Source organism: Lissotriton helveticus, chromosome 6 (genome assembly GCF_964261635.1).
Source record: "Lissotriton helveticus chromosome 6, aLisHel1.1, whole genome shotgun sequence".
NCBI classification, from domain to species: Eukaryota; Metazoa; Chordata; class Amphibia; order Caudata; family Salamandridae; genus Lissotriton; species Lissotriton helveticus.
Window position 1 is genome coordinate 517,279,303 of NC_136067.1, and position 16,765 is coordinate 517,296,067.

A 16,765-nucleotide genomic window follows, 5' to 3' on the forward strand; every position below is an offset into this window, starting at 1 on the left:
CGCAGTCATTACACCGCATACCATTACAACGCATGACATTACCATCCAACACTTACCCTACTGTTGCACCCCCTGGTGTTAGAATAGTAATTTTTACCCCTACACTATCCAACACTTACCCTACTGTTGCACCCCCTGGTGTTAGAATAGTAATTTTTACCCCTACACTATCCAATACTTACCAAACATGCAATGTAATGTTATGCGTTGTAATGGTATGCGTTGTAAAGGTAGTATGCGTTGTAATGGAATTCGTTGTAAAGGTAGTTTAACAAAATTCGTTGTAATGGCATGCATTGTAATGGAATGCATTGTAATGGATGTTGCGTTGTAAAAAATGCGTTGTAAAGGTATGCGTTGTAAAAGTATGCGTTGTAACGTCATACAACCGATCCATGCCTGGTGGTGCAGAAAGAAAATAACTGTGGCTCTTAAATGGGTCCTGCATTTCTTTTTTGGAGTGGAACGGCCACAGTGTGAAGCAGCACATAACCGGCTACTGGCATGCACAGGTGCTGCTCAAAAGTTTCCAGATCCAGACTGATGCCTTGGGAATATTTAAAAGGTGAGGAATCTGTTGTTACAAATCTCTTTCAAAAGTTCTTGCACTACGATATTCAGAGTGTTGATATTACGTAGCAAATTGCTTAGTCCACCACCATGATACTATGAAAAATATTTGCAGTACAAACACGACAATCATACATATTTAGTAATCACAATAGGAATCTCTGCATCTTTTCAAGTGAAAGCTTGGCCCTCATTTCCTTTCCTCATTCGGTACTTCAAGAGGCAAAAGGCAAGCAGCTTACTGTACCTCCATCAAGTGTCCAGAGATCTGGGACAGGTGAGAGCAAGGTGCACTAAACCATTCGCCTTTCTTTCATTTTTGGGGTGTCATGGGACAGCAATGGAAGTTGTCTGTGGGTAACTCCTATGTTTTAGGATGATGTAAAGGAGACCTCCTAGTATTTAAATCCTGTTGGCATCAAATCCTCTAACAACAGCAATCAGCAGTATCTGGTGCCTTAGATAGGGTGCTCTAGCTCCACCGCCACTCGCTCTTCCACACCTCGCAATGGAGACACTTGGAAAGGTACTGTTCTTTTTGAGTGAAGCATTTTATTGTCAGTACAATTCAGCATAGAAGAGCTTAATTGTTATATGAAATTAGCTCAAAGAAACTTTAGTCAAAATTGCAATAGCCTAAGTAAAGTGCACACTTTATAAATTAATACTGAAAACCTCATCGCTAAAACAAGAACACACTCACAAAGCCAATAGGTCTGACCTTGGTAAGCTGGAGAGTAGGTTAATTATTAAAACTTTTTTTGTAGGTAAACACCAGAATAACATTGACAAAACAATAGTAGACAGGAAGGTATACTTAAAACAGGTATAGAAAACTTATTAATTTTAATGATTATCACATGAAAATGTAATTCTTAATTGGGGCAAAGGAAATGTACAATTTACTTTGAACTGCTGTAACCTGAAGACACAGTCTAAACACATAAGGATAGCTAAAACAACTATAATAAGTTGAAAGAAAAACACATTTGCAAAGTCAAGTATTACCCCATAAAACCAGGCATTGAAATACACTTTCTTTTAGGCTGATTGTACATGTGATAATACAAAATGCTGTCACTCAGTACAAGAGAGCCAATGGGTCAAGTGGGCGGACAGGTGTAGGCTGTGGCGGACAGAAGCAAAATGTGAAGTATAGTTTAATAGACCAATAGATAAAGTGACTGACCGAAATCCCTCTATCTATATGTATGTATATATTTTTTATCTCTGATTTTTTTTTTATTACACAAGCCTGGTAAGGCAGCAAATACTATCTCTAGGATGTACTTAAAATGTATACTGTGTGTTCAAACACATAAATCTAATTTGATGAAAAAGTAAGAAGAGAAATATAGTTTCTGGTACCATTAGCATGAGGGTGGATGTAGACAGAGCCGTGGCTTGAGCTTAACACTGTCTACAACCAGTTGCTCACTTTATGATGTTCTTATCAGAGGTTGTTTCTTCCAAGGTTCCTGTAAACAATTCTATCTAGGACTTCTGATAAATGTTATGGCATTTCAGACAGACCATGCTTACCCTGATTTCCTCCTGTTGCTGTTTTAAAGTTTCATATTCCAGAGCTGGTGCTGGGAACTGTGAAATGATGGCTTCGGTTTCCTCAAGCCAGGGGCAAAGCTCCTCATATGTTTCCCAAAACTGGCTGACCAGTGACTGGGCACGCTCTAGCTGGAGGTACCTTTCAGAGTTCAGATGGCATAACGCGTCATAGTCCTTCTCCAGGGCTTCTAACTTGTTCTGCAAGATAAAAAACAGAATTCTGAAAAATGTTCATGTTACTTTTTTCTTTGCAGCGCCCAAATACTAGTGAATGAAACTTTTAATACAATAAGGAGTTTTGATAGCAGGATGTTACTGCTACTGGAAAGAAACCCCTTCTTCCATGACAGACCTGTGGGGCTAAAAAACATTTTTATAGCATGGCCTGAAAACTGCCCTTTTCAGTGACTTGCTTGCCACAGCTGAAAACATGCTAATAATCCTAGAGTGCTCTCCATGTTATGGAAGCACTTTATTATGGTGTCATCTTCTCCCAACATGTCCCAAGAGAGTCCTGGTGATATCACTGTAGTGAGACTCCTTGAGAAAGAGTGCTCAGTTAAGCACATGCCCGTTTCTAGAATAGCTCGTTTCTGTAAAACCTGTTTGACTTTTAGCATTTTATTGCGTTTTTTATTGTGAGTCACAGAATTGCTTTACAGCACTGCAGGGATGGAGAAGGGGTGTATAAGTTGTGTTTGTGCAAACAAGGGAAGTATTAGCATGCGCCACACTACTGCCAGTAAACATGGTATCATCTGTAAAGAATTGCAAAGGAAAAAGGCAGAGCATAACCCAAATTTGACATATAATTTCCATTAGAATACAAAAGTGGGTCGTTTTTCAGAGACTGCCACTCCGCATCCAAGAGGTACTATTAGCATCCCATTTTCCAGTAAAGTGATATCCTAGAGTAATCTAGGAGGCTACGGTCGCATGTGCTGCCGTTCAGTGGGGACAAGGCCTAGCAACATGAGCTAAACTGTTCTCATTGGAACAGCAGCACAGCTGATTTACAAATGGTTGAATGGTTGGCCCCAGTTTGTAGTGTCACAGAGGGAAAACAAATGGACTTGAACATGCCCCCAAAACAATTACCAATGACTGAGCATACTTCAAGCATTCGACCCATCACTTTTTAGTTTTATCGGTGAGACTATACCTCAGAGTGCCTATGTGTCAAGCTACCCCATCAGTGATGAAGCTCAATAAAGTTAGGACCTTCTAGGTTTGTTTGTGCGAACACGGGCTAACATGTCCGGCTGGACTGTTCCCACTGAAGCAACACCAAGGCGGTATGATGCCTGTCTGAGTGGCACTGTGAACAAACAAATGATGGACCAGTGGCTGAGGGAAATGTAATTCCGTCTACTCTTTAGTTTCAGTTTTGTTCTCTTTTAAGTAAGCCTCTCCATTCCGACAGAAGCAGAGGTGACACTGGTGCTCGTTTACAGAACCCCAGGCAGAAAAGAAGACTGCATGAAGAATTCACTGGTACAGCCACAATCATGGCATAGCCGATGGTAAATGTATCAGGAGGTTTGCACAGAATTCAGTGAGCTCTACAATGAACGCTGTTTTTGCTGTACTAGTTGAGCATGTCCATCAAGGTAGCTTGTCCAAGCAGAAACATGCTCAGGACTTTGAAGAGTACATGGCTGATGTTCTCCGGTAGACACTGTTTTATTATTACTTCCTGTGAAGGGGAGGCCTGGGTATGGATATAGCCTTGCAACGTCAATACATCGTTGCTATGTCCCATGATGCAATCGAGCACCTTGCTTGGGTTTTGCCGTCCAACTCAATAGAAGTCTCTGAGAGTTGAATGACTTATGTTTAAACATAGCACAGTACATTTAGAGGTTAGGTATGTTTTTTCCACAGCCAGAAAATCTACCTACCTAGAATCAGGTGAAGTGAAAATCCATGCGGTAATTTGCCTCCACCAGACTGATTCAGGTAAAGTGAAGCTAATAAACTTATGGGCGAAGTAGATCAGCACAGAGCTAGTACCTTGGCTTGTTTGATTTCAATTAAACATGATACATCAGAAAAAGGAAGGGCATGACGACTCTACTAACATTTGGCATTTTTGTTACATATAACTTTTTTCAACTATTAAAACTCACAAACTTTGATCACCTGGGCTTGAAGGGCATTAATCATAGAATATGATCAGAAAGAACATACCTTCATTGACTGCTTCTCTTCCTCCATGCAGGTACACATAATCTTATCCGCAGAAGTCACAAGCTGATCGACGGCATCCTTGTGCCGTAATATTTCCATGGTAAATGCCTAACAAAGCAGAAGCAGACAGATCACAAGATATCCTACATTGAGTAAAATATTTAAATACATGTTTTAAAGAGAAAGAAGCTGAATTGTCCGCATTTTGGAAACTTTAAACTAATAGACCTACCTTTTGAGTTTGAAGCTGAGCAGTGGTCTGGTCTTGCTCTAACCTAATGTCACCTAAAGACATAATTTTCTTTTTGGTTTCTTCAATCCAAGACAACTCGGCCTCAGCAGCATGCTCGAACTAAGGAGAAAGAACATTTCTTCAGAAAGAAACCTCACAAACTTTGATACTTTGTTTTGACATTTGAAGAGCAGGTGTTGAAAATACTAATACAATTAACAAAGTACACAAGTAATAGCCATGGTTCTATACTGTAGACAGACCTTTAAGACACAAATTATAATTTAGATGAAAGTCCTGGAAGAAGTGTTGAAGGACATTAGATAAAGTAATCTTAATATGAAACCCTGTATATCGACAAACATTTACAGATGCAATCAGTTTGGCTTGGAGAAAGGGCACTCATGTTCAAATGAACCACCCATTAAACCCCCAGACTGAGCGACAGAACAGCTGGAACCCTGCATCCCACCTGGAAAACTAATAATGTCCCATCGAATGGCACACAAGGCAATGTTCTGAGCGGGGTCAGAAGTATAGAAAGAGGGAGGAGACCAGCGTGGGCACAGGAGTAGTTCTAGAAGTCTGCGGGTGAGAAGGGCACATTGGCAGGCTCTACCTTGCCTCTTAATTAGCTGTCACTGGTGCCTCCACTGCCGAAAAGAAGGGCCACCATAAACACTACCACTACCAGGAAAAGCAGTGGTGCTTTATGCTGCTGTATGGTGGTGGTTGCTCTTTTTGGTGGGGAAGGAATCTTCCAGGTCAGTGCTGTATGGGCACTCTGCATCGGCGGTTGAGTAAGGCGTGGGTGGTTCAGTGGGGCCAGTATGCATTTTGACAGTGGTCAAATTGGTCAGTTCTGCCTGAGGGCACTGCAGCTGGGCCCCAGTGCCTACCAGCTTCCACAACTCTAGCAGAGGGATTCGTTCTTTTTTTTCTTCATTTCATCTTGGAAATGCTGGCACTGGTACGCGTTTTCCCCTTAAATTGCAAGTGAAAGTTTTTGTATGTCCCTTTATAGAAACAGTACTTTATTTGCAATGGGATTGCAACACCATAGCTTTTTCTTGTAACATCTACACATCATTTATAGTCAAGGCACTGCCGAGCTGCATCACTGTGCCCAAATATAACAAATTAACTATACCAAATCCTGATTTCTGAAGGAGAACACGGTTTTTATTTTGCATGCATGAAATAGATGCCATGTGTTAAACAGATGTCATGTTTAACTAAGCCATTATTTGCTTAAAAAAATAAAAGGCATTCCATTAGGGGTTTGGATAGTCTAATAAAGACGGACATGAAGCCAGCTAGGAAAATATTTTAGTCTTCTGTTTGATGTAAATAAAGAAAAGAGATGCCAGCAAACTATAACTCGATAGTTAGAAAGGTGTGCACCATGGTATTCTCCTTAGTGACACAACGCCAGTTAAGGGCACCAGATAAAAGCACTCTCAGAAGCCTGATATGGGAATATCACTTTTCACATGCTGAGGCTCTTTGGGGTCAGTAGTTTGCTCATACAGAGATCTAATTTTAAGAAAGGTGCCCCGTTCATTCTGAGAATAAGAACCATGGGGCCTCATTTATGCGAAATGATGCATCGCTGCGTGAAAGCAGTGATGCGTCACTTCTCAGTGCGCACTCCTTGTCGCATGTCGCAAGGAGTTACAGATACGTCAGTATTTCTGACGTATCTGTAAGCGCAAAAGTGACGCATTGCTGGAGTGTTTCACAAAAGTGACGCAACTCCAGCAATGCGTCCTTAGCCCCATGTGAAAGGGTCTGCATCAGTCTTACGCCTGCCATGAGGCAGACGTAAGATATTTACGCATTTGCGTCCTGAAGTGGCGCAGTGAAATCTCGTAGATTTCACTGCGTCACTTCCAGGACCCCTTCTTGCGTCAATACGCCCCCCTTGCATAGATTATACCTGGCCCAGGTATAATGTTGCGCAGGGGTTTACAAAGTGACGCATCTACCTAGATGTGTCACTTTGTAAATATGGCACAACAAGGTGCATTTTTTACGCCACTGGTGCGTCACAAAAAGTGACGCGCCGGCGGCGAAAAAGTGACGCACAGCCTCATAAATGAGGCCCCATATCTTCAGAGTCGGATCACCTTACGTGTTACCTTGGTGGATTTCCACATTGTTGAATTGTGCGTAGAAACAACATTTCAATGGCAGTGCGGTTGTTACTGAATGTTACTCAATGAGTAATAATGTTTGTGCCATTGTTTCTCAGTGCTGTCGAGGTAGGGTTTGGTCCAACACATACGCCGTCTATTAACAGATTTGTTTGAGGAGATCATGACAGCGACCCATGTTATTATGGTTAAGTCTAGAAATGAATAATCCTTTAAGTGTCTCACACATTGACAGCTGACACTATCGATAATGCAATTGGTGTTAATTAAAATTAATGTTAAATATATTAAGGCCTAATTGGTGTTCGTCTGTACAGTGGATTGCTACTGCCCCTATCATCGCTCAATAACTCTATTTGAAAAATTGTGAGCTAATTCACATAGCAACTGAATCTGATGATTTAAAATTAAAATTGGAGCCAAAAGCTGGTAAACGTATTGGTGAAGCAACCTGTTTGGTATCCATGTAAGTACTTTTTGCAAAATATAGTAAACATATTCATGGTAGCATGTCTGGTCTGTGAGAATGTGTCACCATCTAAGAGAGGCTGTCTTTAAAACCGCTTTGCTTAGGCCCACTCCTCTAATCTTACAAATCAACCAAATCCAATTAGGTCCGTGTGCTCCGCACAATTAACATCTTTGGGGTCATAATAACACCCGTGCAGCACTTTTACTAAGAGGCATTTTAAATAATATATGCACACAGAACAAAGCATGTACCCGTTCACTATAAACCACTGCATTGCAACGTCCCTTTAACCTCTCTAGCTGAACACCAAATATGGAAAAAGCCAGCAAAAACGTGTTTTATGCCAAGTATGCATGCATAAGTCATGAACAGAAAGCAGAACATACCAGGGAGATTATGTCATTTTATTTCGCCAGTATAGATTTTCTGCTATTTCTGGTTTTCTGAAACATGTGTAAAGATAGTAATAAGGCAGTGGTTTTAGCAACTGTTTCACCACATGGACGATTGGTAGTTTGAAAGGCAGAGATGGGCCTGCTATCTGTAATGTGCACCTATGATTAGTTATATGACCAAAAGGCGTGTAGGACAGAGAGTGACACGTATGCCTGCCAATTCACACTGTGATCCGTTGTATAGTCTTCCAATTAATCTCTGTTCACGTCTTGTCTTTCCTATTGTTTCTGAACGACTCCCAGAGCTGCCAGTGTGACGTTTTAATGGCCGTATTTATGAGCTGTCGCCGCCTCCTTTCGCAGTTCGGTGATGCGGTAAACTCGGCATATGCTGTATACAGAAAATGCTGAGGGCAGCTGACAGGCAGCATCTGGGTTTGGTGGCACCTATTTGACTTCAGTGTTTGTACACAGGCATTAAAACCCACAAATTAGTGATCAGATGTGTCAAGTCGGCACCCTCCGGACCTCTAATGATTGCATCGGCCGCCAAGCGCCATGTGTAAATAAGCAAGGAGTGTACAGAAGGAAGGATTGCGCTCCATCAGCGCTCTATTCGAGGATCACCCTTTCATTTTGTAGTCACAAAACAAGGTGAGAGTCTCAAACCGCCAATTATGAATTTACTTCAGTGCACTTTAACTGACCACTAAAAGGTATGTAACTGCACAACATTATTTAACAACCCCATCTGCTGCTGCAACCTTTTTGTTTTTATCTCCTATGTTTAATCTGGCAAAGGTATTTAGGGGGAGGTAGAGACAGTCGCCCCTTTGTTTAAGAGTGCTCCCATTTCAATCACATGCTAGCTAGGCTGGTAGCATCCTTACACCAATGTCCTTATTCGCAATGAAATGTGTACTTATCCTTGTTTATTTTCAGTGGTGTGTGTGTGTGTGTGTGTGTGTGTGTGTGTGTGTGCACGCGTGTGCGTGCGTGTGCGTGTGTCTGCCCTCCTGTCTGATGAACTGAGGGACGCATGTGAGGTGACTTTCTCGCTGCATCACTGCAGTCAGGCATCTCCCATTACTGCCCCATCCAATGTTTCTTGGTGTAACTCCGTGTAAGAAGCATGAATCGGGATGGTTTATTTAGGACTACCGAGGAACACCTTGATCCAGAGTGAAGGGATTCCAGTTCCTTGCATTTCTAGGGTCAGGACCATCAGAAACCTCAAAAACTATCCGATAAAGAAGTGAGGTCGGTAAAGCTATGTGTCTTGAAAGAATTCTCAGCAAGAGAAACAGTCACAGTAAAGCAAGTATAGGCCTCGCCAAGGTAGCCATTCCTCTGAGACTGGTCCCTGCTTGCTTCTTTTAGCAGAATGACACAATGTCTACCAGCAGAGGTGTTACTTCTGCTGGACTTGCTCTAGGGGGTTATCACACTCATATTGTTATATTCTCTTGAAAAAAGTACCACACTATTCTTAACTGCCTAGACATGTCCTCATTTGTACGGAGTCTTATAAATCATTGTAAGCAGCTTTTGTCTCTGCTATAGTGTCACACTGTGTATGTCTTATATTTTTGAAGGCTGACACTATAATACCTGAAGATTCTGGGGCAGAATGGACCACACCACACTTCTGTCCCTGCAGACTTGGTAAAAGATTGGGCTCACTAAAAACTTATGCCCCGCTCGAGCTGGAACAGGTTGCAACCACAGCGCACTTCTGTCTCCCACACATGTGGCAAAAGATTGGGCCCACAAAACACTTCAGTCCCTTCAGAAAGCCACATGATTTTCCAGAGGCAGTGCCTTAATGATATGAATAGGTCAAAAAATGAGATTCACTTGGGAACTTTCAAAACAGAAGGTAAGCGAAAGAAAACAATTAGAAAACACAAATATAAATAGAAGGATGAAAAGATAAGCCAATGCCCACAAGGAAAAGAGTGAGTGGTAAACACCACAAAATATGTACAAATCACAGTTGTATAAATCATAATCAAAGTGATACATAAATGCATTGAAAATAAAACTTGATCATAATGGATAACAACGGCGTGGTGCACAAAATATGACACCATGAAAAATGAGTGAAATTTTAGGTGCACACATTGAAGTAAAGCAAACAATTATTTGATAGCAATAGGCTACAATGAGAAGAACAAATTGATGAGAGGAAAGGTCTCTCAGATATCACAAAAATATTAGGTATGAGAGCTTAACTAGACAATGATTTTAGTAGTCTATATTGAAAAATAACATTGACGTTTCACCCCAATGGTTAACTTCACCGGGGCCATCATCAGGGCAAGATGGCAGAAGACATTTTAAAGAGCAGCCTAAAGATATCATGAGAAAGCGCAAAAAAATATTTTGTGCACAAAAGTAAGTCTCAGCCTAGAAACACCAAAGGCTCCTAAAGGAAGAGGCGGGAAAATCCACCAAGGCCTATCATACAAAGCAGGGAAAACATTGTCTAGCCTACAGCACCAGATATTATCAGGCTGTCTCTCATCCAGGTACTAACCTAGTCTGACCCTGCTTAACGTCTGAGATCAGACAAGATCAGGTGTTTTAGGGTGGTAAAGCCATGCAAAACAACAATCCCTGCTTCACAAAAGCCAAGCTAAGTCACTCAGACTGTGCTGTCCTGGGCCCAACCCTCGACAGCAGAGATTGAATAATGCAATTTGAGTCACTGTCCAGTTGGCACTGCCAGTTGTCAAAGGCTTCCAACCTTTCTTTTTGGGCAGCGTATAATGTGCTAAACATAAGTCCCAGAATGCACTATGGCGCCAAACAAAAATAAATCCTTTTTTTGTACAAATACACGAGCCCAGGATCTACATTGTACAAAAAAGGATTCCTTTTTGTACAGCGCACAACCTGAGGTCATGTATTACTTAGGCACTCTCATACTGGTTAATGAAATCATTAGCCCATATGAGAGTAAACTTGAGTATTAAAAGTGATAGTTTTTAAACATGAACTTAGAAACATTAATGCTACCACCCCGCCCTGACAACAATGCTCTTCGTGTACTATAATGCAAGTTTGCTCTCATGTGTACCCTACATGTGGCCTGAGGTATTATTGTAGAACGTGCAACATTATAGTCTAGTAAATCAAAAACAACAACTTTTTATATACTGCACATCTTAAACTCAAGTATTTCAAGGAGCTCTCATATGTGCTAATGACCTGTCTGAGAGCACCTTGAAATACATGAGCTCAGGATGTGTGCTGTACAAAGAAGCACTGGCAAAGCCAGTAAGTTTCACCTTTGAGATCCATTCGCTTTGGCAATGGTTTTTGTTTTTGAGTCACACCGTACAATTTCCCTGATGCTGTGCACCATCAGTAAATAAATAAGAAAAAAAGCCATGCTATTCACAAACTACACAGCACTTAAACTTCTCCTTCACTCTCCGACTCCATCCAGTAAGGGCACGGCACTCAGGAGCTTTAAAATAAATGCATTTATTCTACAAAAAAGTGCTAAGGTGATTACAAGTGTCATTGCAATTCGGCTTCACATACTTGATCTTGAAGCTGGCCACCATATTGTGTCAACTTAAATACAACCAATGAAAAACCTGAGCATAGAAAACACACTGGACCAGAATGCACAAACGGTCACCATCTCATAATATCACTTTTTACACCAATCAATCAAATATTATGAATTCATACAAAGTTATACACTTACAAAATTTCATCTTAGTTTAAGAATCTCAATATAGTACAGTTTAAAGGTAGCCACTCTCTAATGTGGTATCGGGAAGGTCGAAAAATCTGCTGCTAATTATTCGCCCTTGTGTTGATGTTATGGGGCAGATAATAGGCAGAGGAATCCATAGTAAGAATTGCAAATCTGGAGTTCTAGTTTTAGCCATGTTCCCACCGGATTTACAATATTACTCTATCACTCAATCTACAAACCCCTTACTGCTAGTTACCCCAAAAACTATTTATTTTTCCCATTCCTCAAATGTTATCACAGTGCAGGAAAGCAATAAAAAGAACTGTTAGAACTGCCCAGTTCAAGGTTTGATCTGGGTATGTCTGAAAGTAATTCATCTAGTAAACATAAATCATATACCTTTTATAGAGCTCCTCAGCAATATCCAAATAACATCTAACATTTATTCACTTGGCTAATGTTGCTTTTCTTAGTGGTTATTTCATACCTGCAAACCAGGAGAAAAAAAACAAACTACCTCCCAAACTTGTACGCGTTAATATTGGGTTGTAATACTTTGCCACAAAGGGGTCCACCAATCTGGGAGCAATAGGCTGCATCTCTACATGACAGTAACGTAAGACTGGAAAATCACTTCACCTAATCACATCTTTTGTAGAGCATAAGCCTCACTTAAGAATAGTAGATTGGACTACATCACAATCATCTGAATGTGTCTGGCATTCTGCCAATGAGACATGAAACAGATTTCTGCAGAAAAAGACTCAGAACAAATGCTGGACTTGGCAAATGCCTAAGCAGTTCTTACGTATTACAAAATCCACCAAAACTATTGGTCGGCGGTCATTATTTATTGATGTATTTCAATCAGCTATAGGTATGAAGCGATTATGCACACGCAGAAGTTAAGGAGGTTTGAGACTTGTAAAGGAGGTGGGTGTGCAAGCTAAAGTAGAGGAGGTAGGGGATTTGTAAAGGAGGTGGGTTCTATAGGCTTTTTTGAAAGAGATGTGTGCAGGGTCCATCAGACTTGGCTCCATATGGATGGAGCCTGCATAATGTCATCTGGGATTTAGGTTTGGACTACAAAACTCTGACTGAAGGCAAACACGCAGAGAAGATGTAAAGGAATGGTTGAATTTGAAGTCTCCAATCCATTTGGAGTTTCACAGCACTTTACTTTTACTCCTACATAGTTCACTTTGTAATTGGGATCAACAAGAGAGCTTACTAATTAGATGATAACCAATCATCAGTTTCTGGATTATGTCAAGTGTTATCCGAGAGCCTTCACTACAGGGTATATCAGGCATCTCGATTACCCCTCTGGGCATGCAGTGTACTGGAGTTTCTGCTAGTGGTTAGGAAGAATCACACTAACTATAAAGCATTTCCAAGGGCATTAATTATTTCTCTCTTGTGCTGTGCGGTAAAGCCTTTTGTCTGGCTTCTGATTCATCCTTTTTTACTTGCCCACGAAAGAGGAAATCTTTGAAGACTTTTTAATTACATTAGAAGTAAACCTGCATATCTCTAAGAGAAAGTTAGGATATAAAAACTTTGAAAACATATTTTCGGACTACGGTTTAGAGTTGTTGCAATAAACTACCTTTGGTATTACAAACCTTTCAATCTTATTAGAATTTACAAGAACTGCAAGGTGCCCCCTTTTCAGATCTACTTGTGCAGCTCACAGGAAAAACAGGATACATAAATATAAAACAGGAAATTATTCTGTTAGGTAACATGCTTTCTAGCTTTCGAGGTTAATAAAATACTTTCAATTGTGTTAGACCTGTCACCATTGGCGTGGGTCTCCCTTCAATTTTTTGCTGTTGCCTCCTGTATTTTTGTTGTGTGTTGGACTCCATTTTGCTGGTCTAGATGCTTTGGGCTCGTTGCCACTTCTGTTCAGTGCCAAAGTGCAAGTGCTTCCTTTGTAAATTGTTGTTATGGATTAGTGATTCCATGATTGGCATATCTGATTTGCTTGTCAGACCCTAGTATAGTGCGTTGTGTGTGCCCAGGGCCTGTAAATCAAATGCTGCTAGTGGGTTGCAGCACTGATTGTGCCACCCACATAAGCAGCCTGTAAAATGTAACTCTGGCCTGCCACTGCAGAGCCTGTGTGCAGTCGGGACTGCCATATTGACTTGGCAAATGCACACACTTGCCAGTCCCTAAACCTTCCCCTTTTCTACATATTAGTCACCCCTAAGGTAGGCCCAAGGTACCCCTGCTGGCAGGGTGCATTGTATGTTAAAGGTAGGACAAGCCCTGATGTGTGTGGCATGTCCTGGTAGTGAAATACTGCCAATTTCGTTTTTCACTATTGCAGGGTTACCAGTTCCCACAGGACAGAATGGGGAGTTGATTCATAACATCTTATAAACATAACTGGCCCTGGGAACAAGGTGGAAAAATAAAGTTTAGAATGCCTGAACTCAGAATGTTAAAATGCATCTTTTAATGATGGTGATTTTTATATTCTGTGTTTGAAAATACCACTTTTAGAAAGTAGGTATTTTCTTGCCTAACCTTCCAGTGTGCCTCTGCTAGGTTTGTGTATTGCATGTCTGGCTTTTGAATGACAGGGGCTGGAGAGGGGCAGCGGCTCCAGAATCTGATGATTCAGGGTTGGGATGTAAAGACCTGGGTGCATTTAGAGTAGGGGGGAGGAGATTTCCTTTTCACCTGAATGGGCCTGGTCTGCCTTCAACAATGCTGTCTCCACCTCCTGCCAGGAAGCTGCACCAGTGAGGACAGAACTGGTTTTGGCTGGGTACAGACACTCTCTGCCTTCAGAGAACAAAGAATTTTAGTGTATAAAAAGAGGGGCCCAGACCCCAGAATTTTAGATCACTTCTGGGAAATCAAGAGGAACCTTTGCCAAGGAGAAGAGCTGGATAAGCTGAGGAGGAATACTGACCCTGTGCTGATTGCTGCCTGGGGTTGGCCTGCAGTGGCTGCTTGCTGCCAAGGAAAGGAGAAAAACGAATTTGCTTTGTCACCAGCTTGAAGAAAATATCTCTAAGGGCTTGAAACTGAGCTTGCCTCCTGTTCTGAAGTCTCAAGGACACAAAGACTTTACCACCAGCTCCCCTGAACTGCCCTGCTGGGAGTTCTGACCTGCACGAGGCGCCGGCTGCTGTTTTGGGCTTCTAGAGAACTTTTTCCCACAGGGAGCTGGAAAATCGACACAATAAGGAAGAAGCGAGATGCATCCGCACCAGTTTCCGACACATCGCCGAAGAAACCATCGCAGCGCCTGCTGCGGGTTGAGAAAGCGATGCACGCCGCATTGAGTGCTCTGATCTCCGAAGTCCGAGACCAACTCACCGATCTCGTGCAGTGCAGCTGCAAGAGTTCACGCATCGTACCAGATCATCGCAGCGCCAAGTTTGTCGCATCGGTGGGGGACGCAGTAAGAAACAGATGCATCACCTCCTCTCCGGTAAGGAACCGACGCATCACCTCCCCTGCGCTGCAGTAAGGAACCGACGCATCACCCCCCCGAAGCAAGGAACCGACGCAGCACCTTCCCTGCGGCCATTTTGTTTGTTTTGCATGACGCATCCAAGGTACTTAGTGGGGAAATTCTCGAATTTACACCTTGCATTGAAATGAACTATTTCTACCATTTGAAAGCCTTATTTTTAATACTGTATTGTGCATTTTTGTCATTTGGTCTTGTTTTGGTTTAGATCAAGATTACTTATTTTTCTAAACTGGTGTGGTGTCCATTTGTAGTGTTTTCACGAAATTACTGTATGTGTTCACAAATGCTTTACACACTGCCTCTGAGAAAAGCCTGTCTGCTTGTGCCAAGCTACCAACGGGGTGAGCAGGGATTATTTTGGGAGTGTATCCCACTTACCCTGACTAGAAGCAAGGGTCCCTATTTGGACAAAGGTGCAAACCATTGCCAACTAGAGACCCCCATTTCTAAAAAATTGTATGTGAGAATTCACTCCCCATGTGGTTGGTCAGGAGCTGATTATCAGGAGAGAGACTTTCGGTATAACAAACGTTCATAACAGTCTGTCTTTTAGAAGGGAGTTTGTTGATGTTTGAAAGTGGTGTAGGGCTGGCACTCCTGATGTCTAAAATGAGCAGTATGCTTGTTGATATTATTGGTATTAGCCTGTGAGCATCCTCTTCCCCTGCAGGATCTCTACACACGCGGGTGCCAGAAATACAAGGTTACCTCTGAAACTCTACTCGGTCTTCTAGTAGTACCATACTATATTTTCTAAAGTGATAGTTGGGACAGCTATTGAAATGAAATGGCTGGGAGGTTAGAAGGAATGTTCCACTCTGGAGCATGAACCCATATCTTTGCTATCTCCTTTGTGTTCAGACCAATAGTACTTACTACTAATGGGCATCCACGTATATTAATCTCACTGCATACAGATACCTGGTGCCAGGTCCAAATGGGAAAAGAAAAGGGATTAACTAGCCCCATCCCGACCCCAAACGGCCTTAGACAAGGATGCCTTCTTGCTCCCTTATTGTTTTCCCTTTACCTCAGTGATATGCCTCAATGTCTTCAGCAAGTATCCAACTTTCCACCAAAAATAGCCTTCCACAATATACATACTATGTTATAGGCAGATGATATAATCATATTAGATCTAACTCCATTCGGTCTACAAAGAAGCCTTCATGCACTGTATAACTACACGGAGGAAAATTACCTAATACCTAACCTCACAAAAACAAAAATAGTTTCATTTTCAGGAAGGAAAAAGAGCACAAAATTCAGCTGGACTCTAGGGGGAAAAAAGGTGGAAGAGGTAAACGAATATACCTATTTAGGCAGAATTTTTACTAAGTCTCTTCAAAATCGGTCACACACTCTGAATCTGACCCGGAAATCTGACGTACATGCAGGAGCTCTTTCAAGGTTATATGCAGCATCAGGACAAAGGCATTTCTCTTCTTTGCTCACGGTATATAGTGTCAAGATCCCGCCAGTATTGTCATATGCTCTGGAATATATACCAATAAACCAATGGAGCTTCTTGGACCTAAAAGAAGGAAAAATCCTACGGAAGTTAACGAAGGTGTCTCAGGCTGTACCAGTACAAGCTCTCCGCCTTGAGTTTTCTCTAATCAGTTCGTATTCCCGAGGAATTGCCAATATCATTAGGTGGGTGTATAATCTCCTTCACGCGGAAGAAGGAACGTTCGATCTCTGCTCAAAAAAGAAACATTTGACTGCGACTCCTCTAAACATGTATTCTCCAAAAATGTGTTAGCTGCTTTTAAGTTATCAGAGACTAACATCAACTTGTTACTAGCTTGGACACCATCCCAGTTGAAACTTTTTTAAAGCACTTTACTCCAAGACTTAGTTTAGACCTCGACTCTCTGTATTGCTCTAAACTGTCTTTATATAAGAATCTTACTGAAACTATAGTCTTCAAGAAACCTCACCAATATCTCACTTTTAATCTAAATCATGGG

The 16,765-nt window shown here is 41.6% G+C and overlaps 1 protein-coding gene across 2 annotated transcripts in view; it reads right to left on the reverse strand.

Annotated features, from left to right (window-relative positions):
- The window catches only part of DST (dystonin), a 1,569,532-nt gene that overhangs the window by 208,382 nt on the left and 1,344,385 nt on the right, over positions 1–16,765 (reverse strand). For both annotated transcript variants that reach the window (XM_078647976.1, XM_078647975.1), the window contains 3 exons: positions 4,556–4,675; positions 4,324–4,431; positions 2,113–2,331 (listed from right to left, as the gene is read on the reverse strand). In XM_078647976.1, coding sequence (XP_078504102.1) covers positions 2,113–2,331; positions 4,324–4,431; positions 4,556–4,675 — 447 coding nt within the window. The remainder of the gene's footprint in view (positions 1–2,112; positions 2,332–4,323; positions 4,432–4,555; positions 4,676–16,765) is intronic.